This window comes from Aspergillus pseudoviridinutans (assembly GCF_018340605.1).
Source record: "Aspergillus pseudoviridinutans IFM 55266 DNA, scaffold_1, whole genome shotgun sequence".
Lineage (NCBI taxonomy): Eukaryota > Fungi > Ascomycota > Eurotiomycetes > Eurotiales > Aspergillaceae > Aspergillus > Aspergillus pseudoviridinutans.
Window position 1 is genome coordinate 3,496,135 of NW_025091281.1, and position 27,748 is coordinate 3,523,882.

Here is a 27,748-nt window from a genome sequence, read left to right on the forward strand (position 1 = left end):
TATGCATAGAAATGTGTTCTTTATACCCCACGGTAATGTCCTCCGCACCTCCGTATGTAAACGATCAAGAAACATACATGTAAAGCTCATTGCCTCGACCTACCAAGAACTTCTCCTCTCATAATCCAAAGTAACATCGTCTTCGGCATCCCACAGTCACTATGGCAGACTCAACCCCTCCCAAAGTCACCCTGTATACCTATTTCCGCTCCTCCTGCTCAGCCAGACTCCGCATCGCCCTCAACCTCAAATCCATCCCTTACACCCCAATAGCCGTCAACCTCCTCAAAGGCGAGCAATCCTCCCCAGAAAACACCGCGCTCAATCCCTCCGGCACAGTCCCCACCCTGATCGTGGAATACCCCTCCAAAGACCCCGTGACCATCACGCAATCACTCGCAGCGCTCGAGTACCTTGAAGAAATCAGCCCAGCATCATCCCACGCCCTCCTCCCACCAGCCTCCGAACCAGAGGCCCGAGCGGTCGTCCGCAGCCTCGTGTACATCATGTCCTGCGACGTCCAGCCCGTCACCAATCTCCGGATTCTGAAACGGGTGGCCCCCTTCGGCGTGGACCGGGCCGCGTGGTCGAAGGATCTGATCGAGGATGGTTTCCGTGCGTACGAGGCCATCGCGGCAAAGAGTGCGGGGCTTTTCAGCGTGGGCGATAGCATTACCATGGCGGATGTGTGTCTGCTTCCTGCGGTGTGGGGTGCTGAGAGGGCGGGGGTGAAGGTGGAGGACTTTCCTACGATCTATCGGGTTGCACAGCGGCTGGAGGAGGAAGATGCGGTGAAGAGGGCGCATTGGAGGACGCAGCCTGATACGCCGGAGGAGTTTCGAGTAAGTTCGTCCTGAGGAAAATTGAAGAGACTGCGGGCCAAAACTTCGGTGTGTGCACGTTTGGACATGAATATCGACTCTTCAGCGCAGTGGACTACTCTATAGTTGTGATAGTCTCAAGATGAGGAAAAAAGTCATATTGACGGTTTATCTCAATTTCATACTCATAGCTTGCTCATAGGAAGCATCCTTTTGGGGATAAGATAAAATGAAAAACTCCATGGTCATGAACAGCTTAGAAGTCCAACTTGAGGGCCGGAAGAATTGTGCCGACACAGTCGCCAAAGCCAACGTAGTTTTCTTCCGTACCCGCCATGCCGCGCAGGACGACAGTGTCTCCATCCTCCAAGAATAATCGCTCCGAGCCATCAGCCAGCTTCAGAGGGTTCTTGCCGTTGGTCTGCTCGAGAAGACTGCCCTGAGTCTGATTCTCCTTGCCAGAAATGGTACCACTGCCAAGCAGATCGCCAGTGTTCATATTGCAACCTGTGATGGTGTGGTGCGCCAGCATCTGAGGGAACGAGAACAACAGGTTGTTGGCGTTGGTGCGAGTGATCAAAGTAGGCTTTCCACCAGCGTTGGTAATTTCAACCTCAAGAGGAATGTCGTAGGCATTAAGTTCGCGCTTCTCGCGCAGGTAGGGCAGCAGCGATTCCCGGTTGCCGGGCTCCAGACCGGCCGCGCGGAAGGGCTCCAAAGCATCGAGTAAGACCACCCAGGGTGTGATGGTGGTGGCAAAGTTCTTCGCGTTGAACGGCCCCAGAGGGACATACTCCCAAGCCTGAATGTCACGGGCCGACCAGTCGTTCATCAACACGACGCCGAAAATATGGTCCTCGGCCTCATCAATAGAAACGGGCTGGCCCAGCTCATTGCTCTTGCTGACAAAAGCGGCAAGTTCCAATTCGATATCCAATCTCTTACATGGTGAAAAGGTCGGCACTTTGGGGGTAGCGGCGGGGTTAGCCAGGATCTGGCCATTGGGACGGCGGATGGGGGTGCCCGAAGTCACGACTGAAGAGGCACGCCCGTGATATCCAACAGGGAGGTGCTTGTAATTGGGCTGCAGAGCGTTCTCAGGACCGCGAAAGAGGACACCGATGTTGTAAGCATGATTGAGCCCCGCGTAGAAGTCGGTGTAGTCGCCAATGTGCATGGGGAGATGGTTGGTCACCTCTGACAAGGGCAAAAGCGCCTCCTGCTGCAGGGCGGAATTGTCCTTGAGAATCTGGGGGAATGGCGTATCGGCACGGAAGATGCTCTGAATATATTCACGCACTTGACGGTGCACGGGACGGCCGAGCGCTGCAAACGCGTTCAGAGTGGGCTGGCTGAATACACTGAGATGGGACTGAATGACGGGGAGCTGCGAGAAACCGCCCGACGAGGCGAAGGCGCTCAGGTTCAGCGCATAATCACCGATGGCAACTGCTGCCACAGGAGATGTGACCTTTGCAGAGGAGATGATACCGAATGGAATATTCGCCAGAGAAAAAGGCGAGTTCTTGGGAATCGAGAGCCACGAAGCCATTATGATGAGGACGGTAGAGCGGGGAAAGTGGGTATCAACAGGGAGAACAAAGTGATCAAAGAATTTTCAAATGGCTTGCTGGAGATTATCCAGAGCGAGACAACGATATTAAAACCAAATTATTTTTCAACTCCTGTCTGCCCCTCATAGCTGGGACTCCTATTGATCCCCCTCCATGGACGATTCCGTGGAGACACTGCGGAAACAACCCGCGTCGCCCGCTTATCGCCGGCTGTTGTTGACGTCTTCCCCTCCGTCACCAATTCCGCTGTTCTACCCACCCCGCAGTCTAGATGGCCCCATCACCTCATCAGCTCTGCGGACGAGAATGCCCGCGATGATGGCCGCGGCTGGTCTTGACGGCTTGTTGCATGTTCATGCTCACGAATTACTCAGTTCTTAAGAAGGCCCGCTAGTCCCTCTCAGTTGGACTTATCGTAGTATACTTCCTGCTACTGAGCTCACGTGTCTGTAAATTTGCAGGTGTCCGACATCATGCCTGTCTCAAAGTTCTCACATCCCGATCCTTACTCATACCAGACTGGCTTCGACTCCTATCATGAGTATGGGCGAAAATCATTTGCGTCGAATTCTCGGAGCTGACTGAGCCTCTAGGACGGAAGCCGTCGAAGGCGCCCTGCCGGTAGGGCAGAACTCCCCTCAGAAGGCACCCTACGGACTTTACGCCGAGAAGCTGTCTGGGACCGCTTTTACTGCTCCGAGGCATGAGAACAAGCAGACCTGGGTCTACAGAATCCTCCCTGCAGCTGCGCATGAGAACTTCAAGGCCGAAGATGCCGACTCCTATCACACCAGCATGACTACAGAGACGCACAAGCTACATCATATCCCCAACCAGCTAAGATGGGATCCATTTGACTTGGATGAGACGGTGGACTGGGTTCACGGTCTGCACCTTGTTGCTGGCTCCGGAGATCCCACGTTAAAGCACGGTCTGGGTATTATTTTGTATGCTGCTGGGAAGGATATGGGAAAGGAGGCCTTTTACTCGGCGGACGGTGACTTTTTGATTGTCCCTCAGCATGGTGTGCTGGACATCCAGACGGAGCTGGGAAGACTCATGGTTCGCCCTAAGGAGATTTGCGTGATCCCTCGTGGTGTCAGGTATGTCATTTCTTGTCCTACCATACTAGCATCAATCACTGACAGTGGTATAGATACCGAGTCACTCTTCCAGCGGGCCCCGTGAGAGGATACATTTGTGAACTTTACCAAGGCCACTACCAGCTACCGGAGCTGGGGCCCATCGGTTCCAACTGCCTTGCCAATGCGCGCGATTTCCAAGCCCCTGTCGCCTCATTCGAGGATGAGGAAGAACCGACCGAGTGGCGGCTTTACAGCAAGTTCAACAACACCCTCTTTTCCGCGCGCCAGGACCACACTCCCTTTGATGTCGTCGCCTGGCACGGCAACTATTACCCTTACAAGTACGACCTTGGTCGGTTCAACACCATCGGCTCCATTTCCTTTGATCACCCCGACCCCTCAATCTTCACCGTCCTTACCGGACCATCAGACCATGCGGGTACGGCTATTGCTGATTTCGTGATATTCCCGCCTCGCTGGCTGGTGGCAGAGAACACCTTCCGTCCTCCATGGTATCACCGGAACACAATGTCTGAATTCATGGGACTGATCTGCGGCAATTACGATGCGAAGACAGGCGGCGGTTTTCAGCCTGCAGGCGCCAGCTTACACAACGTCATGAGTGCTCATGGTCCCGACGCGGACGCTTTCGAAGGTGCCAGCAATGCTGAGCTGAAACCTCAGAAGGTTGGCGATGGAAGCATGGCATTCATGTTCGAGAGGTATGTATCTATAAGACATTGACAGGCTCAAATGCTGACCATCTGTTTAGCTGTCTCATGGTTGGTGTGTCCGAGTGGGGTCTCAAAACCTGCCAGAAAGTGCAGGAACAATACAACGAGCACAGCTGGCGTCCACTGAAGAGGCACTTCAAGAACCCTAACAAGGCCTAATAGGAAGATAAAAACTTATGTGCTGCCGCTATTGTGTTTCTTGTAAAATTGACTATATACCATTTGTCTTTCTTTGATCAGCCAGCGCAACTCAGCTAAAATGAAAAGCTCATTTTCAGCACTTACCGGTAATCCTTAAAACTCTACTGGATAAAAGACGCTATAAGCTGCCAAACAATTTTTCAATGTTGCAGAGCCCAAATCGGAATCATGAATTGTGGCGCCAGAATACAGATAATGGTATATTTACAAATGCATTATAAAATTCAAGTCATCAAATAGACTGCTCAACCTCCTTCCTCAACGCCTCCTTAACAATCGCTCCACACATCTTCGCGTACGGATTCGTCTGCACAGCCAATTGCTGGGCAACCTTGTTCCCATACCTCCCTCCGAAAAAGAAATCCCTACTCGCCATCTCCTCCAGTTGATCGGGCCCCATCTCCCGCAACTTATCCGGCCCGCCTACCATCTCACTACCATCTGAATTCTTCTTCAACCTCGCAGCCTTGAGCAACAGATACCCGCGATGCGTATGCGAGTCCGCCAGGATGCGCGCCTGAACCGTCGAAACCGGATCAGCAGGTGACCTGGGTGTGCAGAGCGAGATCGCCTTCCCTAGATCGGAGAAGAGGCGCGAGGCTGGTTCAGTGTTACCCGGGGAGAAGATAGCTTCGTCTGGGTCTGTCGATGTCTCTGACGTCTTTTCCATGTGTAGGCGCAGGGCCTGGGCTCTGTTCACGTAGGCGGATGGGTAAGTCGGGTGCTCGGTGATTAGGGCGTCGAGGTCACTGATGGCGGAGCTGATGGTGTCCATTGAGACATTGTCGGATTGGAGGTTGCGGATGATGTTCAGCTCGTGGGCTTTGAGAGACTCGTGGTCGCTCGCTGAGATGTGGAGGTATTCTGGGAATGCGGGGAGCGATGGGTCAATTGTGACGGCCGAGGAAGGGGATGATTCAGCGTCAAAGAGAGCTTGTAGGACTGCAGAGTCGTTGGATGTGAGGGACGGCCGACTGGCTTGGATTGTAGTGCCTGTGGCCATCTTGTTTAATGTTCTGATATCGCAGCTGAGAGATGGATGATGAGGTAGTGTGACGGATCGCTGTTCGACGAACAAAGCAATTATTCCAGAAGGTTGAGCATTAATCAGTGGACAGTCTTCGGCCTTGAGTATGAGCTCATCGACTGATATTACAAATTATTTATCGATGTGATTAGTTATACTCTCGGCTCTTTGATGCCGTCCATCTGATCGCCACCATGGGCGGATATTTGTGCAAATACCCGCGTCCGCCCGGGTATCTCATCTAAACACCCGCCCACAGCCGACTACAGCCAAAAAAGGGTTCGTCCGTTTGGTTGAGGGAACATTGTGAATGGATCCCGGACTATCGTTGCCATCATGATTAAGCACGGAAACTTCAGAGAGGTTTGAACAATGGGAGATGTGGCTTTTATCCGTGCCCGGATGTTTGGTTCACCTTATAAGAGATATGGCTCGTCCGGTCATGAGGATGGTTCAAGCTCAACAGCCTAGATCGAGATCCAAAAGCCTCTCTAATAGCTCATATATCGCAGGCTAATCTCTTACTTGACAAGAGCAACTTATCATCTCTTCCCACTTGACTTCAACATGGCTCCCACGGCTATCTCTACGAGCCCTCCACCCACCGACCGGGTTTCCTCAAGCCTTGCCAGCTACAGAGGGTATGACCATGTCCACTGGTACGTAGGCAACGCAAAGCAAGCTGCCTCGTACTACATTACCCGCATGGGCTTCAAGCGCGTCGCCTACCGCGGTCTCGAGACAGGATGCCGCAGCGTCTGCTCCCACGTCATTCGCAACGGCGACATCACCTTCATCCTTAGTTCGCCTCTCCGGTCTCTGGATCACATCGACCGCTTCCCGCCTGAAGAGCAGGAACTGCTCAAGGATATCCATGCTCATCTCGAGAAGCACGGCGACGGGGTCAAGGACGTTGCTTTTGAGGTCGACTCAGTGGATTCCGTGTTTTATGCTGCGACGAACAACGGTGCCAAGGTTGTTTCTCACCCTCGGACCCTTGAGGATGCCGACGGACAGGTGCGAGTGGCGACTATCCAGACTTATGGCGAGACCACGCACACCTTGCTGGAGAGGGGCTCGTACCACGGTATATTTCTGCCAGGCTATCGCGTGGAAACCGGGGCAGAGGACCCGATCTCTCAACTGCTGCCTGGTGTGCACTTGAATCGGATTGACCACTGCGTCGGAAACCAAGATTGGGATGAAATGGACAAAGTTTGCGAATAGTAAGTGGCCCGCTTCAGCCATAAATAGTCCTGTTACTGACTGTTACCAGCTATGAGAAGGCTCTCGGTTTCCATCGTTTCTGGTCCGTTGACGACAAGCAAATCTGCACGTGAGTATTATTTGTCAACAAGACATTACAGCAGGAGACTAACGCAACCTCCAGAGAATACTCCGCTCTCAAGAGTATTGTGATGGCTTCGCCGAACGAGGTGGTGAAGATGCCCATCAACGAACCTGCCAAGGGCAAGAAGCAGTCCCAGATCGAAGAATACGTCGACTTCTACAACGGCGCAGGCGTTCAACACATTGCTCTTCTCACCGACGACATCATCCGAGATATTACCAACCTCAAGGCTCGCGGTGTTGAATTCATCAAGGTTCCAGACACATACTACGAAGACATAAAGGTGCGGCTGAAGAAAGCCGGCCTGACTCTCCACGAGGACTTTGAGACAATTCGCAGCCTGGACATCCTCATTGACTTTGATGAGGGCGGATATCTGCTGCAGCTGTTTACCAAGGTATGTCACTTCCCGTTGCATAGACAGCCCTAGTCAGTCACGCTAATAGAGAACAGCACTTGATGGACCGTCCCACCGTCTTCATTGAAATCATTCAGAGACACAACTTCTCCGGCTTTGGCGCCGGCAACTTCAAATCGCTCTTTGAGGCCATTGAACGGGAACAGGCCCTCCGTGGCAACCTTGTATAATGACTTTTGTTTTCCCGTTCACTCGTACCTTTGATTTCTGTTGGATACCAGGCATGTAGCTTTGCATCATATGTAGCGTTTGTTATAAAATGAAACAGGCGTTAGTTCTTTCAATGTTCGACAGAATATGCAATAGTCCTTGCAATCCTTCCCGCTGTCGTTTGTAGACCGTTTGATCTAGTCCTCTTCACCGACAGATATGTCCAAGGAATCATTCACTGCTAGATTGAGAGCCTCAATATCATTCACCCCTAGTGTACCCCTTTCAAGCTATAAGACCTGGAGCTTTCCTCCTACAAATCTTTCTTGACTCCTCCTGTCATCAGCTACACGGAGGACAGCACACAAAAATGACGCTGTCCTCACCTATCTTCTGTTGAATTGGAGATGACTTGGTCAACCCTTGTTAGCATCCGCTCCGTCCTCTGGGGTCCTCACTATGCACTTACCAACGTTCCTGACAGTATTGTTAGGGATACAGAGCCGGAGGCAGCTCCAACGACCATACTTCCGACTATGTCAGTACATAAGCAGAGAATCTGCAAATGCACCGTGCCAGTTACATGGACGACCACCGATGTCACTGGCTTCTATTCACTTCCGAACGAACATGGTGTCTGATGAAAGCTTCGCTGACCTTCCGGGTGTCAGAACTGGTTAAGCACAATCAAGTCGCATCTAGTACAAGGCAATCACTTCGCAGTGCTTTCTCTTTTTTTTGTCGCACTCATCCACGCTCGCGACGCGGCGTTTTGGCCGGAAAGTAATGGCTAACATCCATGCACAGCATTCAGTGGCTGCATCAGCGAAGAGCACCACACGATGCATGGACAGTTCTTCAACAGCAGGAAGTTCAAAGTGATCCAGGCAGCAGTTGCCACTAGGTCGCATGGCATCCGAGACGGTTGCTTGGATACCAGAGAAGCAGCTATTCTCCCAAACTTCAACAATCGGTCGGTACGATTCAGTGAACCATTTTCAATCAGCACGCTCTAACTGTGACTTGAACTTCCGGGAACTTTCAGTCATCTCATGATCTCGCGGGACAGACATATTTATGTCAAGGCACCAAGATTTCCTGGATCATCGCGATAGAGCTGAGGACAAGGGCAAATCACCCTCAAAACCCAGCATATCCGTCTACAGGGTCGACACGAATCGGGTTGTCCTCTGAAGGACTTCGCTCGAGATATCGGGCCCAGGTGCGCTCTCTGTTCAATAGGATCAGGAGTTTGCGCGGCCTGGGCCTCGAACCCTGCTCTCTCTATCTTTGGAAATGGCCCCTGCAACCTTCGAAAATTCGGATGTTCTGGTTTTGCGAATCTGCCAGAAAACAGTCCCAGCCACTAGGGATTTATTCTCACTCAGAAGTCACTGAGGACACATGGCTCACCTTTGAGTTAGCCCGGCGTAAAACAGCTGATCCTGAGGGATCATCTCACTACCGGGAATGAGATCGGGACTCAAGTCAATACTGCTTTGTCAAGAACGGTCGCCACTAATCGCTCGTCCACAAAAGGATGCCATGACATCTGCTGCCGGATACCTCGATATCGCATCCTGTACAATTTGACCGATTCTCACTTATCCGCATCACCCATGGCTGATCAACCAAGTAGGCCGGACCACCAGGTCCGGTTTGAGTCTAAACCTGCTAGCCGAACGTACCGACTTCAATGAGGAAGAGTCCACTCTGGGAACGAATCGAGTCACTGGAAACGAGAAAGGGCTACAAGGAAGATACGTCCAGCATGTGGGCAACATGCTTGGACCAATCTTAACGATTTAAAGCTTGAGTACGCATCGCAAAGATTGACAATAACACAAACACATGCTAACATCAGGTAGAAAGCGAAGGCAATGCTGCTGATTCTTGGAAAGACCCATGGATGATGAATTTCCGCATCGAACAACGAGCATGGGAAGTCGCGCTAGTTGAGTTGTCCCAGAATAAGAAAATATCAGCTGAGGCTAGAAAGTAAGAGAAACAACAAAGGCGTATGGAAAATGACAACGAATTCGATACCTTTTTCTTCGGCGATATCGAAATTACAATGTCTGACAACCCAGAGAAGCCTCGACCTCTGATCCCAACCCAATGGAACAAAGCACGAGGTTCACCACTTCCTACGTGGATACCACAGCGCACGTCCGAACTTCGCACGGCCATTGAGAAGGTTGATAAGGCTATTGAAGAGCTTGTCAAACCAAAGCCAGTCACACGTGCTAGCACGGCCGCGAAAGGAAAGAGGTTCTAACTTGAATTGTCAGACGAAGAGGATGACTCCAAAGCTACAGGCATTGACATTCCAAAAGATCTCTCAAAGTACAGAGATTGGGTAGCTGAACGTCATTCCGCGTGGGACGCCGCAGGATTACCAACACAGGATGAAGACATACTCGCGAAATACAACATCCCAGATGATGTTAGCAGTGATAAGAAGACGTGGCCGGCTTCTCTCCAGAAACTAGGTATTACGGCAATCAAAATTGACGAAGACACGACTACATACCCATGGGGAAAGCTCGCAATGGCTTTACAGCGAACTCTGGCAAAAGCTAAGAGTTACGATAGGGACTCCTTGTTTAGCGATGTCGCCAGAAAAGCCTTGAGATGGATCTAAAATGGCTACTTCAGCTTAGATAATGATGATCGGTCCGCATTATTCACAAAAGGAGTTGACGATTGGAAACTATCCGGCAAAGCAAGGAAGTACGTCGCCCAGACGCTCACAGATCTCAACGCAACGAAAGAATCGCTTCCAACTCTGCTATAGCGTTGCTTTTACCTCTCTCATTGCTTCACCTACAGGACCTTATCGCTGCATGTCTTACATGCTTCCTTGATGGCTTTTTCATCTTTTCCTTCGCAGAGGCTGTTCAGCATCTATATGACCTTCCTGCGTGTTGCCGCAACTGTCCTTGGTTTTGGTTTCCAAAGTCCGCATGACATGCGATTCCTACATGGCTTCGCTAAGCTCCGTTCCTTTTAATAGATGATTGATATTTGTTTTACTGCCTATACTTTTATTTTTTCTCTCTTTTCCTTTCTAGTCCTGGGGATACTGTTGTATGTCAACAGTCATGAGACACCTTTCTCTTTGTAACTGCTAGCGGAGCACAGTTAATAAGAAAAACAACTATCTTCCTTGACATACAAGCATCCACGCATACTTGGTTTTACGAAAATCCGGGTGACTCATCCGGAGTCTCAACACTTTTAAGTCAATTTATCGGAGCATCTTTTACTTTGAGGGTGCTATTGAGGGCTTAGTTCCAGAACATCGACAAAGCAGATGGCCAGCTGACAACATATTGATAGACTCCCTTTTGGCCGAAGCATCAACGGACGACTTAGAATGAGCTGGGACTACGACTCACAGGCCAAATGTGGCGGCAGCGGGCCTGTGTCTCATGCGCCAAGGGCAAGCGAGCTTGCAAATATACGTTCGGATTATATCCATGGTTCGTTTGAATTGTGCTCTTCTTCTGCGGATTTGCTGACAGCTTATGCAGGTGCCTGCGGCTGAGGAGCGCCAGGTCCGCGCTGCCCTCTGGACCACTCCTCCCGACTTGAGGAACTGCTTGTTGCGGTTGCAAGCGTGAAGCTCGCCTTTGAGGCTGCTGCCGCTCCGACGGTGCAGGTCGTTGGCTCCCCTGCTGCCCCGGCTACTTCGCTGTTCGGCGCGTTCTTTGGTGGATTGGTTTTTTAGAGGCACGTAGGCCGGTTGGGAGGGAGGGTGCGATTACAGGCCTTTCGTGATAGAATGTATCTGGAGATCAAGGGTTGAATCACGGTCATATTTCCGGCCTTTTATCTAGCTCAGGAGGTCAGCCCCCGGTTAGCCATTGGACTCTATTACACTGGCCCAAAAGTCATCCCAGCAAGATGCTACATAACATGTTGATGTGAGTTATATACGCTTGAATAAAATGCATTACTCCCAGAATGCTTTCCAAAGCGCAGGCAGACGATAGCATTGGACTGCCAAATCCATCATTTCTTCGAGGAGCTCGAAGCACCTGGTTTTGTCGCTCCCAGGCGTTTATACTTTCGCGGATCTGAAGCTCGTCAGCGGAGGGGGAAAAAACCATCAATAAACAGGGAACATACCCTTTCGGCTCATCAGAACCTTGTTCCTTGTACCCTTTCCACCTTCCCAGAAACCGCTTCCTGCCTTTCCAACGAGGACTGCACGGCATATACCACAGTTCTCGGGTCGGTAGACTTGTTCTCTTGAACAGAAACCACTAGGAGTTGTGAGAAGGCGTTGGGCTCCGAAGACCATGGTGCATTTACTTACCAGATCATGCGGTTCGCATGTTCGTTTGGATGATCCGTAGCTGCGTCATGGCACCTATATCCGTTAGTTGAGTATCATCATGAAGGAAAAGTTGCAACTAATGGCTGTGGCAGACTCGAGCAGCTATTCTGGGAAAGGCTGACGTACTTGTCACATGGGAAAACCTTTGCGCAACAGCTGAACCTGTTGAAAGAGTAAGCGAATGAGAGACGGCCAACACTTGCAAGAAACGGTAATACCTGAACCACCGATAGCTTTTACCGTAGTGCATACATCGGCCTCGACGAGGTAGCTCCTGACCAGCGACTATACCAAGAGTCTCTTTGGGCTAAAGTTTTCTAAGTAAGACTTTGTGATTCCGGCGACCAGATATATTGCACATACCTTCTTCCGTTGTGGAACTCGATCACGAGAGGAGACTTGAGCAAGTTAAGTTGTCAACGCATGTTTGCCGAGGAGAATAACTTTGTCACAACTCACATGCAGCAGATCCTACGATCAAGAACTTGACCTCGGGGATTTTGAAGACTGATGTCCAATGGTTAGTCAACGCTCAGGATTTCACAATCTCTGTGCTTACCCATTTTGCGATGGCACTGACGGCAGGAAGCTGTTGCACTCTCGCCGCGAACTGCAACGACGCCAGGGCCGGGAAATGTGGTCGAGCATTCTGCGCAGGTCGGGATAAAGCTACTACAAGGATGTGAGAGGCATTCGATCGGAGTTCGCAGACACTTAAGTGGCTCTTACCTAGGAAGAAGGTCAACAACTGTGCAGCCGTCCAAATCCAGATATCCGGCGCGGGTGGAGTGCTCATGCATCAGTTGTCTCCGAAAGCCTGGCAAGAGGGCAGGTTAGTATGGACCTTTTTTCAAGCTTCGAAACGAGACATCATTACCAAGACTCATTGTGTTGGTGCACTTCTTGCACGTCTCGACTTTCGGAGCCAATACACCACTTTTATCCTTGACCTGCGGTATATTTCTCACGTCCAAGTGCTCTTTGCAACGATCACACTTGACTGTGATGTAGAGACCTACAAGCTCCAGGAGCTCAATCCCATACAGCTCCAGGTAGGGGAAGGAAAGGGCCACACCACGTTCAGCCGTCGGTGCCGGCATGTCAGGAACAGGAGCGCCGCCGTCCTCGTCGTCCTCATCCTCATCTGTGAAGCTGTCTTCTGATGTCGAGAATTCTGAGATCTCACTGCCCTCATCACTACCTCCTGCAGCCCATTCTGGAGGCCGTGGAATGACACGAATATGGGGTTTGTCCTCCATCTCAAACATCGGATTGTTTGAGCCAGACGGTGCAGTCTGCTCTGGCAGATCCACGGAGCTCGTGGTCGGTTCTTGCTTCGGTTCCGATGCCGATTCTAAGACGGTCGTCGCAAGAGTGTGCATATTGCTTGTCAAGTAGTTGATTTGGGACATCAGGTTAAGCTGAGCGTTTGCCTTCACCCACTGCGAGAAGCCAACCTCTACAGACTGGGCTTCGGGAGATCTTACACCCTGAAGCTCAATTGAACTGGGCTCGAGGGGGTATAGACGAGGCACCAGCAACTTCACTGTCTTTATTGGTCGAAGTGAAACGGGCAGCCGTTCCACCTTGGAGGGTTGCACGGGAATAACGAAGGACAATTCATCTCGAGACTTCTGAAATAGGGGCAATCTACCGAGCCGAGCCTCGATTTGTTTTGTCTCGACTGCCCTTCTTCGCTCCGCCTGGGCTTTTCCCTCTGCGGTGTAGACCCTAGACACATTCGTGGCTGATGGCGTTGGCCTTGGTACTGGTTTTCGTTCTCTTGCAGGCGTATCAGTGTGCGATACTCGTACCTGCTCTGGCGCTCGATGCTCCTGTACTTCCCTGCTGCCAACATTAGGAACGAACTTGAGGGTGGGCCCTCTTTCAGTGGTTGTAAGCAAGCGCTCCAGATGCCGGTCGAGACTGTTCATCCAACTCAACAGAGTTCCTCGCCCACCGGTCCTCAATGTACTGTCGACAATATCATCAAATCCTCTCTCCACATTGGCTTGGAAAGATCTTTCCATGTCCGGGTTGATTACTTTTAAGGTAGGTCTTCCTTGTCCGGGATACGACAGCGGCACATACAGGATGCATTGCAGCTTGTCCAATTCGAATGGGAAATCGGGATCAGAAGGAGCCATTTCAATCGTTAAGGATATTCCTGAGCCGTCCGTGGTTTCCTTTGGATGAAACCTTCGCCTCACCTGGTTGATCTGAAATTCCCTGGGGCTCGAGCTTTCGGCCTTAGAAATCGGCCTTTGGCTGGCGTGGAAGCTTGACTTGGCTCCTGCCTGAGGAACGGCCCTGGCTTCCTTTGTGTGATTGATGGAGAGACTTCTAACATCGGTAGCTACACCTTGTAAAGAATTCTGGGAATCTTCGACCTCATTGGCTGGGCTGGCCTGCACTTGCGCCCCAGGCTGTGCACTCTTCCGTTTAGAATCGGCCAAATCGTGGATATACGGGCAAGCATCGCCGGCGCGACATCCTTCATGCAAGTTAGTACAGAAGGTAAATGAACGGCAATGAAGTCGAGGTCAGCTGATAACCTCTTCTCTGGAGACAGTATATTACAGAAACCTCGACGTATCTGTTCTTCGGTCCCACAAGCAACTGTTCCCCGAACAACTAATACACGAGCCAATAGCTCTAAGTACAGCTCCCAGGGGGAAGACAGTCAAGCTTGAAGATAACGAATAGTCACAGGCAAACGAAGGCAGCAGGCATAAGCACAGAATGTAACAGGAACGAAGGCTCACCCTTTTGGGAACTGAAGAAGCGGCATTTAGTTCTCTGCTTTGGGATTGGTCGATTGGGAACATCTGACAGGCTGGACACTGTAGAACCTTGAGGCTGAGCAGTCGCCAGCTCAGCGCCAGTGGCCGGTGGTTGACCTATGTCAAAATAAGAGTATCATGGTAAGCGCGTGATCAAAAGGTTGCGGGCCGCAAGGTCCGATAAGGGGCCAAGCAGCGCCTTCAGCGCGTACTGATTTAAAGAAAATACACAGGCAGGGTCTGCGTGAGAACGGACGTGGAACATTTGTAGATCGACAGAGACCTAGGCCTGCTGAGCTTGCGTAGAAAGAAAAAGCAAATCCTGCTGCGGGACCGTTGATTCCATGATAGGAGAGAGACTTGCAGTCTGAGGTACAGGATATGAAAATAAAGGGCCTTACCATTGGTAGAGGATGCATGTCTATTCAAGCCATCAGGCGCTCCAAGACCGCTAGTGGAGTCCATCCTAGCGATATGGTGTCAGTACAGCTCAAGGCAGTCTTCAATCAGACAAGTGAGATCTTGTTGAACATGTTGGTGCACTATCATGTCTACTATCTAAGGAGTGTCTTGACAACCATTTCTAGCTAGTTGAAATGATAGTGCAGCAACATGTTCAACAGATCACGCGGCAGATGATACACATAATACGATACCTTTGCGCAAAGGGCTATGATGACTTGTCAGACAGTCAATCCAAGGACTCTTAGGACAGGGGCGAAGTACTGTGAATTGTGATCAACCTGCCAACGCAGAGATCCGGTGACCGAGCGATCGACGGTGGCTAAGAAATGTACTGTAGGACTGTAGGACAAACGATGCAATAGATTAGAATGTTGCAGCCTTTACGTGAGAAAGTGTCAAAGCTGGAATAGTAATATCAGGCGATGAATGAGGACTCGTATCCTCATCAAGAACACGATATTGCTAATAGAAATGGCAATATACCTCGTCGTTGTAGTTAGTTTCAAGAAATGTGACGATGCTGACTGATGATCGTTTCCAATCCAGGGCGGTCAGGCGACACGTGATGTAAGATCTACAGATTCTCTTCGAATCTCGCAGTCAAGACAACACGCAAATTAACTTGGATGGAATACCATCCATGTGGTTCAGGCATCATAATAAGAAGTATTAAACCTCTCCAGGAATGTGTCATCTGCCTCCACTTCTCCTTGTCGACCTAAAGATACGATGAGACGCAAGCGAACTGTGATTGATGACCTCATATTTTGAAGATGTGGGGACGAATGAGTCCGGGGATGACTGACGAAGACTCATCTTGACTATGATTGAGTCACTAAGATGGATCACTCTACACAGAACCTTTCGCCAGGGGTTGGCCCCTTTTGGTGCCAACGTGGTCAATCTGTTTATTCGGCGCGCCCCTTGATCTTGTCTGGTGTCTGAACACGAACCAGGATTAGTTGCAGACCAGTGTCTGGAGGCTGTGGTCTATGGAGGAGGACTCAAAACAATTGCTTGGTTACTTAGCGATAGCAATTTATTAATGGTGGTGACTCGACTAGTTCTTGAAGTCAATCAGAACAAGCGTCGAAAGTACTCGAATCAATTGCCTTGTAATCTATCCTCAACAACCAGCTTCAAAGTAAGCCAAATTCACCAATGCTTCAATCTCAACGGCCGGGTCTTTTTACCGTGGGATAAACACCCACCAACTCTTATCCTGTGGCGGGATGATATCTGTGACCCTTCATGAGCAAGTTCTGCCTCGATGAGTTCACACTGTGGCAGATGATACGAATATCATCATTACGTATCATCAGGAGCCACCTCTTGCGACCTTCCCATGCGCATCAGCATTGACTGCATGCACCGGCAGCTCCGACTCGCATGTGCATTGTAGTTAGCTCTGTCCGTGCAATGTGTCATATCACACAGAGCTTCAGGTGGACACTGGAAAAGGGACTTTTATAGTAATGATGCTACTTTGATCGTATCTAGGGGAGACTAACCTTCGGAAGCTTCGACAACTGGAAAGATGATGGTGCAGTGTAATGAATTTGTACCAGTGTATGTAACTGTATCTTATGTTTGAATACAAAACAGAACCTGACGACGCAAAATTACCATACGGTTGAACGCACCATGATCTTCCCACCGGAATTAGAGATCTAGATCAAAAGCAATAATTGGAGTAATCCCGAATGGTCGCTCCCTACCTTGACTTGATACTTGCTATCTTCCCTCAAACTGTTCTTGTATGATGTACATAAACAGTAATAATTATCTATTAAATCTTAAAAATCCATGTAACTGGACGCCATCAATTAATTTTGACTCGGATTTCAACGTCCAGGATCGCGTCAAAAGTTCACTAAGGCATTATCCCAACTTCCCCGCCAAATCAGAAGCCTTCTAGACCCCTCCCCGCGCGCCTCCAAAATACGCTGTAAGCTGAGATGAAAACATCGGAATGCAACCTGGGTCCACTAGACGAAAATAATCAGGAGCTCTCCCGAATGCGGTAAGAACTTACCTAGTACGACCCGTCTCAGTTACCTTTCAAGTCACAGGACCTGAAAAAATTTTTGCGGTGCAACTACGAAGTACAGAGCCCTGTAACATTAGGGATGTTGAGGATAAGATCTGAAGTCCACGTACAATAATAATAATGAGGTCAATATTTGGATGAAGGCATGATTACCTTTTGAGCTCGTTCTGCAATACAGCTCGTTGGAGGAACGGAGGGACTGAGTTTCTTCCGTTATTACTCCGACCACGGGACTGACATCAAAGTAATTGTCTAGGTAGTCTCAACTCTTGAGCTTCTACTCGGTACGGAGTACAAACGCGGAGGACGGAGGACGGAGCACGGAGCAGTCCTCTAAAGTTACATATGCTTCTCAGCACGACTTTGAAGTACGGTGGTCAAGCTTAGATATCTGTTGTAACGGTAGTGTTCAATCCAACAATAAAGCCTTCTATTATTGTTCCACAGGCTCTAGTCGAAGTCTATCAACACGATGCCTTGGAAGTTAGCTCCAGCGGTGAGGAGGAGAGTGCTCCGATTCACGTACGTATCTTGTAACTCCCCCTCGATTTTAAAGTGAAGCCCGAATTCCCCGCTCTGTAAGAGCCTTGGATACTCTAGTACGTGCAGTAGTGCAAAAGCATCGCGTCAAACGTAATTGTACCCGACAAGGTCCAAGATAAACTAAACCCACGGCTTCAAACCGACGAAACACGGTCAGGAAGAACAATCCATCTTTTCTGGCTACTTATCGGGCGTCAATTCAGTATTCTAAATATTCAAAAGGTGCTTGGGCATTGATTGGCCCACCAGCCAGGCATATATTGAAGCTGAGCGGAGCTTCTTTCGAACGATCTGTAATGTAACTATACCATACGTATTGTTACCTTCCAAATTCTCCGAGAATGTTGCACAGCATCCTATTCCGCCAATCATGGGTTTGCAGAACCCTTTTCCCCTCTTCTAGAAGGTTTCTCGAAGCATGGTCCAAACTGCTGTTTCGATTTTGTAACCATGGCAGCTGGTTGGCTCATATTCGGTCCATAGTTTGCGGCGACTCAGGGCGGTATGGTTTCCGCATCAAACAGCTTGGATTCACGTGTTTTCGCCGCCTCAATTAATTTGACAGGATGGTCCAAGCTGGCATATCAGACAAATACCGGGGTTGCAATTTACACCACTTCGTACATAGTCTGTGTCCAGCTTAACTAGTGTCCTCTAACGTCCACTGCGGCCTTCCTCTCTGACAGGATCTAAGACGTCCTCAAGATGAAACGTCGGCCCATCTAGAACACCTACCACAGGTTATGACGTCCCTGCTTAAGGAAAAATTTTCTTAGACCCTTTCAACAAACCGACAATGGATTCGTGCGGAGCCGATAGGTACCTCTTAGAGCAGCTGAGATCGAATGGTCGGCCAGCCCGACCGGTGAGTGCCCAAAGCTCGGCATGATCCCGAGATATCAGGTTAAGGGCCCTACCAACCTGGAAGCCGGCCAAAGAACGGTCCCGTGAAGAATTCGCCGCTTCAAAAAAACTCGATCGCAAGCCATGATTGGCCCGTGTTCAGGCATTAAATGAAGCATTATAGGTCCATTCCAGTGAAGAAATTTCGCATTTGAGTGGCATTTCGAGGTCTAGAGGCTTCTAACTCCCGACGGTGATTGAGTCGATCAACAATCTCGAATTGGTTAGGCGTGAACTAACATTTCACGCACTTGCTATCCTACTTTGTGTTTTGATACTGTCTAGCTTTCCTATGCTTTCCATTTTGTTTGAGGCGCAGTTTTGCATACATGAAACATTATGGATTGGCCCCAGCCTGTGTGATATAATGGCTAAGGACAAGGTATCCTCCAGAAGTCGGTCCCACGTTCGAAATTAAGTGTGCCTGTTGTATAGTAGCAGTATTCGACACAAAACTTGCTTGGCAGACGGAGTATCAACAAGGAGTCGGTAAGACTCCGACGGAATGAAGCTCTACCGGTGCAATTATCGGCTTGCCGAGCGCAGAATCGGGTAGCAATACTCCGTGAACGCACACTAATTCCTTTCCTTGGCTGTCACAGTCAGAGTCAAAGTCGGTGCACACTACTCCGTGCCTGAATCAGTGCGTCTTGAAACCGAGCCTGATTCGCGAGATTCTTTCAAGTTCCACCAGTCTACCATGATTCGATGCAAGCAACGTCGAATCAGGAAGCAACCTGAGCACAACCTCCACCAAGATATCAAACTGTGTCGCGGCGTATACGCCGCAGCTGTACAGTCTTCTGTCACCTACGTACGCTGTCATTGTATTAACGAATCAGTACCGGTGAAGCCACACAGATCTCTATAAATCCTCGTTGTCCGTCGACCATCGATCCACATCTGACCCACAGCGATGACACAAAGCGTACAGCAAGCGGCTCACGAAGAGTCTTCTACTGCTAACCTTTTCTGGAAGGCTGCCGATTCTGTCTGCCTATACGACCATTCAATGTCCAGTCACAGTTGACGGTCCTCTGCAGTGGAAACCCGGAGGTTAGACCGGGACCTGGGCCTGACAAGACCTCAGGATCAGCAAGATGTTAGATCCACACGCGTCCAAGGCACCAGCCACAGACGTCGCGTTGCAGGCTCCGCGTCTTCGGGTCCTGGCGGATGTCAGCCAGCAAATTCTCTCAGTCTCAGCCTCTACGATGGGACACCCCACGAGGAGATCGGGAAGATTAGGAGCTGAGGCCTGAGTGGCCCACCATTCCGTACGCGGAGTGAGTTTCCCTTTTAACAGAACCAAAACAGTTAGTGTGGGATGGAATTGCCCCTACCGTTGTGTATTGAACTTAGCAGGATTGTTATTTGCCTGCCTTGCAGCCTTGTAGCCTTGTAGCCTTGCAGCCTCGAATTGGAAGATGGGTTCGATCACTATGATGTCATTTTGGCGTGTGATGATATCCAACAGTGCCTATTAATTCTCGACCACAACAGTCTAGCCAAAACTTAATTAAGGAAAATGATATCAATGTGAATTATATCTAGTCACGCCCTGTCTCAATCCTTCAGATGATCAGATCGACGACCGTGTATCTATACCTTTGCAGAAAGAGCTGACCAACCTCGGTCAAACTTGGACAAGATGCTTGTCGAATGCATCAACTTATAGGTACCTACGCCAGTCTGTCAAGGTACTTGTAGCTCTTCCACATACCCTGCAGCATGGCAGTATTATAGACACGCAGCCTAGCCCAGACACAAGCCAGTCCCATGGAGGGAGGAGGATACATTAGGTTTCGCACCTACCTCTAGTCAACGCCTTGAAGACCAACAGGAATACCGAATACTAAACATGGAACGAAAACATAAACACCTTATCACACCACTGGGACAGTTGACAAATACAACTAAGTGTACAGTCATCTGCAAAGTTTATCACCGGAAAAACTTCCAAAAATTCAACCCGAGACCAAAATACAAAAGGAAAGTACCAGTTATGGTGCTGACCACCAGTTAGTAGATTCAGAATCTAGATCTTTCGCGCGCGGGTGGCGCATGGACGCGTATCATATCATCATGATGTCGAATCTTGGCTCGGCGTCGGCGTCGGCGTCAAGGTGATGTTCCTTTGGCATCACCCATGGCGGCGAAGTACCCTAGATACGGAATTAGGACAGGGTACAGAGTAGAGTATCCTTACTCCGTATCGTGTGTAAAATATTATTCAACGCTCAGTAAGATAGCTCCATGGAATCAAATCGCTTCGGTCAGAGCTAACACGATGATGTTCGTTGTCTTCATGACTTCGACGATATCGTTATGACTTGTTGAGTGCCGCTGGAGACGGGGATGGTGGGTACATCCGCAAGAACGCCATGATAAATTTAGAAAGGTAGCTCCGCGAAACCCCATACATGACTACTACAAATCCAGATCCGGTATATCGGTTGTCAAAGAGATAAGGAAAGCTCAAAATCATCCAAGTGTAATGAAAAAAGATGGTGCAGAATCAAGATTCTGGACTCTAGCTTGCGCCTTGGCCAGGCAGTCGCTGCGAGTCGATTTTCATGTGACGCGATCAGTGCGAGGATTCTAGATCACCACCCGAGCAGGGCCATGCATATGGAGTCCGCCACTCCGGCAGTCGGTTGTGCATATCAAGACATTAACCGACCGTGGGTTAAAAAGGTTAATATATTCCTATGCATTAGTGCTGATAATTGTTAAAAAATCAATTACATCCCTGCTAAGAAATGACTTGTTAGTTGTTGCTGACACGTAACGTCTGTGCACCACCATCTGGCCGCAAGCTTCGATTATACAATAATACAATTGCTCATTATGCAGTGCAGTGATAAGGCTTTATTGCGGTGACAATGTCTCAAATATGCTTTCAATGTAGGAATACACGACGTCGTACTGGACGACCAGGCCAGAAGCACAATCCAGTAGACATACATTTCTCGACATATATCAATGGTCAAAATATGGTATTTGGTATCAGAAACCTCGCAAATCAACAGATGACGATGAGAGTCAGAATATGTTTGTGGAAGCCTCGAGACGAGGCCGTCGCTATTTGTGATAATGACATCCATGGCTTTTCTTTTTTGGCAGGAAACTCCATTCATAAAAAGGGAGAAATGTCGTAAAGAGAACAAACGCCTGGTTTCAGACGATATCATCTGTACAGGATTAATGGTTAAGAAGTTTGTATCCTCCGTATGGCTCATTTAATAAAACATGATCAGACAGCCACACGATGCCTCGTATCGATTGCAAGACGGAAATGGAAAGAAGACCCCGGAAAGAAAACAAAAGGCCTAGGTCGCAAAATAACAACCATATGAATACCCTTAAGTGCGCCAATATGCAATGCAGTCGTGATCGTGCGTCACAGCATGCTCAGACGGCGGTCTGTACATGTATGGTAGAAAAACGTGTAGAAAGAGTGCGGCGAAGAGGGGTATCACTCGTCAAAAACCCATGACCCATCGAATAGACAGATACGTGTCAATGACTGGAAAAAGCGGAATCGAGGGAAAGGAAAAAAATTGGAAGTCGGAAGGTGAAGATGGTAGTTGGAGGGGGTGCTTCTACCATCCCTTTACATGGTATTCCCACGGCCCGAAGTCGGTATAATGATTAAATGAGCCATTCTTCGCGACATCCTTGTCAGGGGCAGCATTTGCGGAGGCGCCATTCGCGACGCCAGCATTCCGTTGGGATGCTTGTCCGTTTGGTGCCCCCTTGGGCTCGGGATACTCTTGTAGGTTCGCCATATCATGGGTTGTGTGTCGTCGCTTCAGGAAAGCGTTTGCAGTCGCACTCTTCTGCTGGCGCTCCCAGAGCAGGTGACGTCTCAACGACTCGGTCAATTCTGTGGCAAGCATGTTTCTTCGTGTAGTTCGTGGAGAGTGTGCGACCGACTGTGGCGACGGCTTCACAATGATCGGCTTCGACCGGGGAACATCGGGACCACGCATTGTCAAGCTCTCCTCCTCATCTTCAGGTGGCGAAGCAGGGATGGATGGTCCATTAGGTGATGTTAATCGCGAGCGCTGGAGGGCGGGGCTGGAGCGTGATGTTGGCCCCTGCATTTTGGTAGGCTGATGCATCATCATTGTAAGAAGGGAACGACGCGAGACCAGGTTAGGCTTGGAGTCAACCCGCTGGAAGAGCTCCCTTTCCTCCACGCTGGACCTTCCACTCTCCGTCACAGAGTCTTCCCAATCCGAATCCTCGTCGTCCTCAATAGCACTCTCTGAAACTTCATCCTCGGTCTCAATTGCATCCTCATCATTGTCGTAAGACCTCTCGCTGATGGGTTTGATGATTCCAACTTGTTCTTGGAACGAAGTCACTTTCTTCGACGGGCTCGGGTTTGTGGTTGCCGACTTGCTAAGCTCGTTAGAAAGTGAACTGCGGTGTGGCTTTTGTATCGATATCCGGTCCTCGAACGAGCTTTCATCATCATCCCCTGAAGAACCACCAAGTGTGAACATGCCACCCTTCTTCTTGAAAGGCGTGGGTTTCAATTGCGCTGGCTGCTGCGCGGGCCCAGGATCGGCCGCTAATCTTGGCTGCGACCGGTACGATGAGGAAATGAGCGAAGGAGAGAATCCACGCACGACACTAGGGGACTTCATTAAGCAGGGTCTAGATGGAAGCACACCGGAGGACGAAACGCTGGTGTCAGAAGCATTGACGTTCGCGGCGTCGCTATCGTTACCCTCAGGCGCGGTCGTCGAACATGATTCCGTGGAATGAAGAGCCTGTTGGTTGAAAGACGGGAAAGACGGAGTGCGTTTGGCTGTGGATTCTGAAGGTGGTGTTGGGGAGGGTGTCGACGGTCGCGGGGTGAGGTCGACCACCGGAGGGGCGACTGTAGTCATTGGAGGGTCGAGAGGCTCGAGATTTTTCTTCTCTTTAATGTTGAGCACCATGCGCTCTAAGCCAAGTGACGTGATGTGCTTTTCTTTTCCACGGCCTAGATACGAGAACGAGTCTTCGCGGACAACGGCCGGCTTGAGATCACATCTAGCACGCTTGATATGGCTCTCAATTCTCTCGGCTTGTTCTGAAGCAGCAGACTCAACGCTGGCAGAAAGTTCGGGAAGGTCACCGGCTTCTGAGCGAAGGAGTGGCAATACGGACGTATCACTGGACTTGTCCGGCTCCACACAGAAAGTTTCACGTGTCCAGAGTCTCCAACTCAGATTCTCCAACCGACGACCTTCTTCCATATAATCGGCACATTTTGAAAATACTATAATAAGAACACATATGTCAGTCACCAATCGCCTTATGCTCGCACCAATGTTCTAGAACGTACCCATCCACATGCCATGAAGACTCTGCGCATTAGCCGTGTCAACGTTGTGTATTTTTGCCGCGTCCACAGTTAGGACAGGAGTTGATAAACGCGAAGGCATGATAGCGACGCCACAATTTCGAAATTATGGCACCTTTTTTTTTCCTTGACAAGATAGCTCCCTGTTGGTCTTTTCGGGGTCGCCGTCTCCCCCGATCGTGGTCGCACGGCGCGAGAAACTCGAAGGAAGTATTTCCCCTGATCGCAATATGTCGCAAAAAGCTTGACCTCGTGAATGGTTCTGCAGATTGTCCTGCAGAAAATGGATTGAACCGTTTATGGCACCCTAGCTGTCGTCAAGTGCGTATGCAGCGACACAGCTCCTCACGATTCTTCAATCGACTTGTTTGGAGCGAGAGATAGTTTGTAAGACGCAATTCAGACGCACGTATGGTAGTCGCAGTGATAACAAGCCGCCAAACGAACGTAATTCCTTTGCCTCTTAGGTACCCTTGTGTGTTCTAAAACTCGCCGGGTGAACTTTGTGCGGAGAAGGATTCAAGCGGTCGATTAGTTGGTTGAGTACAGAAACGGCGATGTCAGCGTGAGATACGGTCGAGCTGAGCTAGGTTGTAGAAGACGACAGGTCTGAGGTAGCCTGGAGAAGAGGGAGGAAAGAGGGTGAAAAGAATTGCACTGGAATACGGGGGAGTAAAAGGTGGAGGAGGGAGGAGCGGAAGGAGAGAAAACGGACAATAGTTCGTTTATGGGGGAGGGTCGGAAGAGCGTGTGCAGTATGTACGAGATGGTAACGGTACAAGGGGAAGAAGAGAGGGAAAAAGGAAAATCGAGGATGGCCACACATAGAAAGGTTCGCGAGGGTACCGAGGGACAGGTTGAACTACGGTGACGGGTGATGGGATGGGGCGGTAAGTACAGTACAATAATAAGTTATTTTTTACTTTTAATAATTTTTTGGGCTAATTATTATTTAATAATTCGATTTGACTTATTTCAATTTCGCCCTATTGCTGTGTATCACTTCCGGAGTATTCCCGTGGGTCACCTGGTATTTCATACAATGTCATTACCAGAGGTAATTTTACCGGTCTGTTTCCGGAGTTCCACCCCCAAGAAGAAAGTACAAAACTTCATGGCGCAAGAATTCTTACGTACTAAGTTCATGGAGCTTTTTCATCTTGTGACGGAGCTAAGTACGGAGTAGGTAAAGCCACAATACACAAGGTAGCACCTTCGGTACATTATTCCTACAGATTAGTTTAACGGGATTGACCCCGGTGAACATAGCTTCTCTGCATTCAGATGGGCTCACATTGACACATGACCAGATCCTTCGCGGTCCTTATCTTCTTTTTCTGTTTCTATGAGCATTGGTCTGTACTCAATGATTAAGACATAGTTATCATGATAATTAGTGGTAGTCTGATAGTTGCTATGAATCATGACAGAGAAATGCTAAAAATATCAAGGGTGATGCCCCAAGTATCACGGTACCAGGAGGAAAATAAGACGGTGGCAGGGCAAGGTACCTCAGCTTCCTCATAGACAGTCGAACAAAAAGATCTTCTTGTCCTGTGACCTGCTCCGCTGCTGAGTAAGGACAGGCTGTCTTCCAGGAGCAGTCACTTGACTCAAGAATGGGTCCATATCGATAGGCGCTGGTCCAACCAAACCAACTGGTTAGGTACTGCCAATTTTTGCAATATATCTATCTCTCCACATATTCTAAACGGAAAACAAACCTCGTTCTAGCCCAGGGCTGCCTACATATCTATCAACTTTTTCTGTATCGAAGCGAGGCTTTCGCTATTGTCAGAGCAGCTCGTTGATCACCATGGCTGATAGTTGACACGCCACATCCCTTCCTCAGGGGGCCGTCTATCAGTCCTGCTGACTGTCCCTTGTGCATGATGTTCAAGTAAACTATTTTTGCCACGGAATTTGCGCCTTTCGTTTCTACCTGAAGATCACATTTTCCAGGAAGGTGCTTTGTTTGTTTTATTCGGGCTGTCCATTAATCCTTGGCACGTTTGGCGGTATCTAGGCTCTAGCCCATTGACTCCTTCTTTTCTCCATATTTTTCCCCGGATATTTGGTGGATATTTTCCGTCCAGATGACCTGTTGACGGCTCAGGTTAATGATCCCGGCTGAAATGGATTGGTGTTTGATCGTCCTCCTTACTGCTATTAGCCGGTGGTATGTAAGTTTTATCTACGTTCTTCCAAGCGTAGCTGCATACCGGGGAAGTCTGGAAGGGTTCCGATCTGGCTGATCCTCCTTCCCGGTTCTTATAGATTATTTGAGGCGTCTTATGTTTGAAAGCAATCAAATATTTAGAGATTTAACGTGGCTAGGGCCAATAATCTCTCCGTATCCTATGTTCTAGGGGGCATATAGCCGATGCTCACAGAAGGTTCATCTGTCTTCTTTAAACCATTGATATCTTGAAGAGCTGGCCAGAGCATTAATTGCAGTATTGGTATCCTGTACCAATGATTTCCCCCCCACAGCATAGTAAAGCCATATCCCCAAATGGCTCACGGCTGAAGATACTAAGATTTGGTCCCCACACCCACGCATCTGTCGTCCTGAGATCAAAAGATTCGAAGAAGTTCCATAGCAGCTCGTTTAGAGACAGCAGGAGTCACAAGGTACCATGTTCGTCAGCGGCCACTGACACCTATATCTGGAAGTAGATCATGCTATCGAGGCTCCTGGCCGCTCTTGATTGATATTGGCTAGCTTGCCTAGGTAGTCCGTTCCGTGGCTCAAAGCGGCCAAGCACAAAACGCTTGATAATACCAGCGGCAATTTTCCCCAGAAAGATATCCCGAATACAGGGATCATGTCAACCGCCTAGAATTACCGTCGTCGGGGTAGTACCTAGCACTAGGGAGTACAGGCGCACGTTTTGACGATCATGTGATGTCCTACAACTCAGCCTAGGTCCTAAGAGCACCTGATGGATGAGTTGTACGACTTAGTACATTTTCGCCTCTCTCCGATCTTTCCTCTTGTATGGAGATAGCGTCAGCCACATGATGTTTTGCAACGCCATGGTAGCCGCTCACCGGCTTCAAAGCTCTCGTCTCCTGAGCAGGCGCGAAATGAAGAGAGGAAAAAGTCCATCTCTGAACGGAGAGTGGTAGGCTCGGCCCGAAATTGAGCTAAGTTTCACACTGTTGTCGACTCATTGCGTAGCAGTGTGCATTCCCAACAGTAGAACCTACCTGCTATTTGCTGATAGAGTCGCCATGAACATGTTGGAAGTTCCAATAGTTTCTCTAAAAAGGGCAGAGTAATAATTCGGAACTTGTCCATGAGACGAGTCCTAATGACTGATCCGCAAGCGTAGAAGCGAGCCATAATGTCCAACATTCATAGTAAGATGACAGGCTGATTCACGCAGGACAAATACTAAAGTCAAAGCATGACATCGCGGCGCCAAAACTAGTCTGAAGACTCTGTTGAGAACAACATCCACATGTATGAAGATGACTTGCATTCACGGCCCCTAGAGGCCTTCAATCGTCTCCACGATAACCGGGTTCTGTCCAGCTGCCCATATTTCGCGCATACAGATTGTTCCACTGTGGCAATGGAGCGGAGCCACGTAGCTAGCTGTCTCTCATCATGTCAGGCGTGCTGCAAGCCTTCAGACCACTCGGGAAGAAGATAGACAGGAACTAGGAAGGTGACTATGATATCAGCAGGTAGAGTATGTTGTGGAAGCTTTGGAACTACTAGATTATCGTTTGGATCCAAATCTTAACGTAGAGAATTGAGTATTAGGTTTGGGAACTGGGGGTTCCATCGGATGTTTCCCCATATAGATCCTCCGCATTTTCCCCATCAAGCAAAAAGAGTCAGATTTGGCCCCGAATGGACTGACGGTACGGAGTAATAATGAGTCGATAAAGTGTCTCTTACCTCATGATCTCGGAGATCTCAAT

General features: G+C 49.3%; 9 protein-coding genes across 9 annotated transcripts; 5 read left to right on the top strand and 4 right to left on the bottom strand.

Moving 5' to 3' along the window:
- Window positions 1–161: 161 nt before the first annotated feature.
- maiA (maleylacetoacetate isomerase MaiA) lies at window positions 162–857 on the top strand (the record flags this gene model as incomplete). Its single annotated transcript, XM_043297519.1, has 1 exon — window positions 162–857. The coding sequence occupies one exon, from the start codon at window positions 162–164 to the stop codon at window positions 855–857; it is 696 nt and encodes a 231-aa protein (XP_043153454.1).
- Window positions 858–1,077: 220 nt separating this feature from the next.
- fahA (fumarylacetoacetate hydrolase FahA) lies at window positions 1,078–2,373 on the bottom strand (the record flags this gene model as incomplete). The annotated part of the gene is made up of 1 exon (XM_043297520.1): window positions 1,078–2,373. The coding sequence occupies one exon, from the start codon at window positions 2,371–2,373 to the stop codon at window positions 1,078–1,080; it is 1,296 nt and encodes a 431-aa protein (XP_043153455.1).
- A 495-nt stretch (window positions 2,374–2,868) lies between these two features.
- Window positions 2,869–4,373, top strand: hmgA (putative homogentisate 1,2-dioxygenase (HmgA); the record flags this gene model as incomplete). Its single annotated transcript, XM_043297521.1, has 4 exons — window positions 2,869–2,936; window positions 2,989–3,498; window positions 3,552–4,202; window positions 4,253–4,373. 4 exons carry the CDS (start codon window positions 2,869–2,871, stop codon window positions 4,371–4,373), a joined length of 1,350 nt encoding a protein of 449 aa, XP_043153456.1.
- A 274-nt stretch (window positions 4,374–4,647) lies between these two features.
- hmgX lies at window positions 4,648–5,418 on the bottom strand (the record flags this gene model as incomplete). Its single annotated transcript, XM_043297522.1, has 1 exon — window positions 4,648–5,418. The coding sequence occupies one exon, from the start codon at window positions 5,416–5,418 to the stop codon at window positions 4,648–4,650; it is 771 nt and encodes a 256-aa protein (XP_043153457.1).
- A 591-nt stretch (window positions 5,419–6,009) lies between these two features.
- Window positions 6,010–7,381, top strand: Asppvi_001222 (4-hydroxyphenylpyruvate dioxygenase family protein; the record flags this gene model as incomplete). The annotated part of the gene is made up of 4 exons (XM_043297523.1): window positions 6,010–6,668; window positions 6,719–6,778; window positions 6,833–7,190; window positions 7,247–7,381. The coding sequence occupies 4 exons, from the start codon at window positions 6,010–6,012 to the stop codon at window positions 7,379–7,381; spliced, it is 1,212 nt and encodes a 403-aa protein (XP_043153458.1).
- Window positions 7,382–9,435: 2,054 nt separating this feature from the next.
- On the top strand, window positions 9,436–10,005 carry Asppvi_001223 (uncharacterized protein; the record flags this gene model as incomplete). Its single annotated transcript, XM_043297524.1, has 2 exons — window positions 9,436–9,604; window positions 9,653–10,005. The coding sequence occupies 2 exons, from the start codon at window positions 9,436–9,438 to the stop codon at window positions 10,003–10,005; spliced, it is 522 nt and encodes a 173-aa protein (XP_043153459.1).
- A 735-nt stretch (window positions 10,006–10,740) lies between these two features.
- Asppvi_001224 (uncharacterized protein) lies at window positions 10,741–11,094 on the top strand (the record flags this gene model as incomplete). Its single annotated transcript, XM_043297525.1, has 2 exons — window positions 10,741–10,846; window positions 10,922–11,094. 2 exons carry the CDS (start codon window positions 10,741–10,743, stop codon window positions 11,092–11,094), a joined length of 279 nt encoding a protein of 92 aa, XP_043153460.1.
- A 284-nt stretch (window positions 11,095–11,378) lies between these two features.
- Asppvi_001225 (uncharacterized protein) lies at window positions 11,379–14,954 on the bottom strand (the record flags this gene model as incomplete). Its single annotated transcript, XM_043297526.1, has 12 exons — window positions 11,379–11,443; window positions 11,496–11,632; window positions 11,686–11,739; window positions 11,833–11,868; window positions 11,925–12,013; window positions 12,070–12,104; window positions 12,166–12,213; window positions 12,266–12,378; window positions 12,436–12,523; window positions 12,584–14,200; window positions 14,472–14,606; window positions 14,891–14,954. The coding sequence occupies 12 exons, from the start codon at window positions 14,952–14,954 to the stop codon at window positions 11,379–11,381; spliced, it is 2,481 nt and encodes an 826-aa protein (XP_043153461.1).
- A 7,101-nt stretch (window positions 14,955–22,055) lies between these two features.
- Asppvi_001226 (uncharacterized protein) lies at window positions 22,056–23,894 on the bottom strand (the record flags this gene model as incomplete). Its single annotated transcript, XM_043297527.1, has 2 exons — window positions 22,056–23,728; window positions 23,795–23,894. The coding sequence occupies 2 exons, from the start codon at window positions 23,892–23,894 to the stop codon at window positions 22,056–22,058; spliced, it is 1,773 nt and encodes a 590-aa protein (XP_043153462.1).
- Between the last annotated feature and the right edge of the window lie 3,854 nt (window positions 23,895–27,748).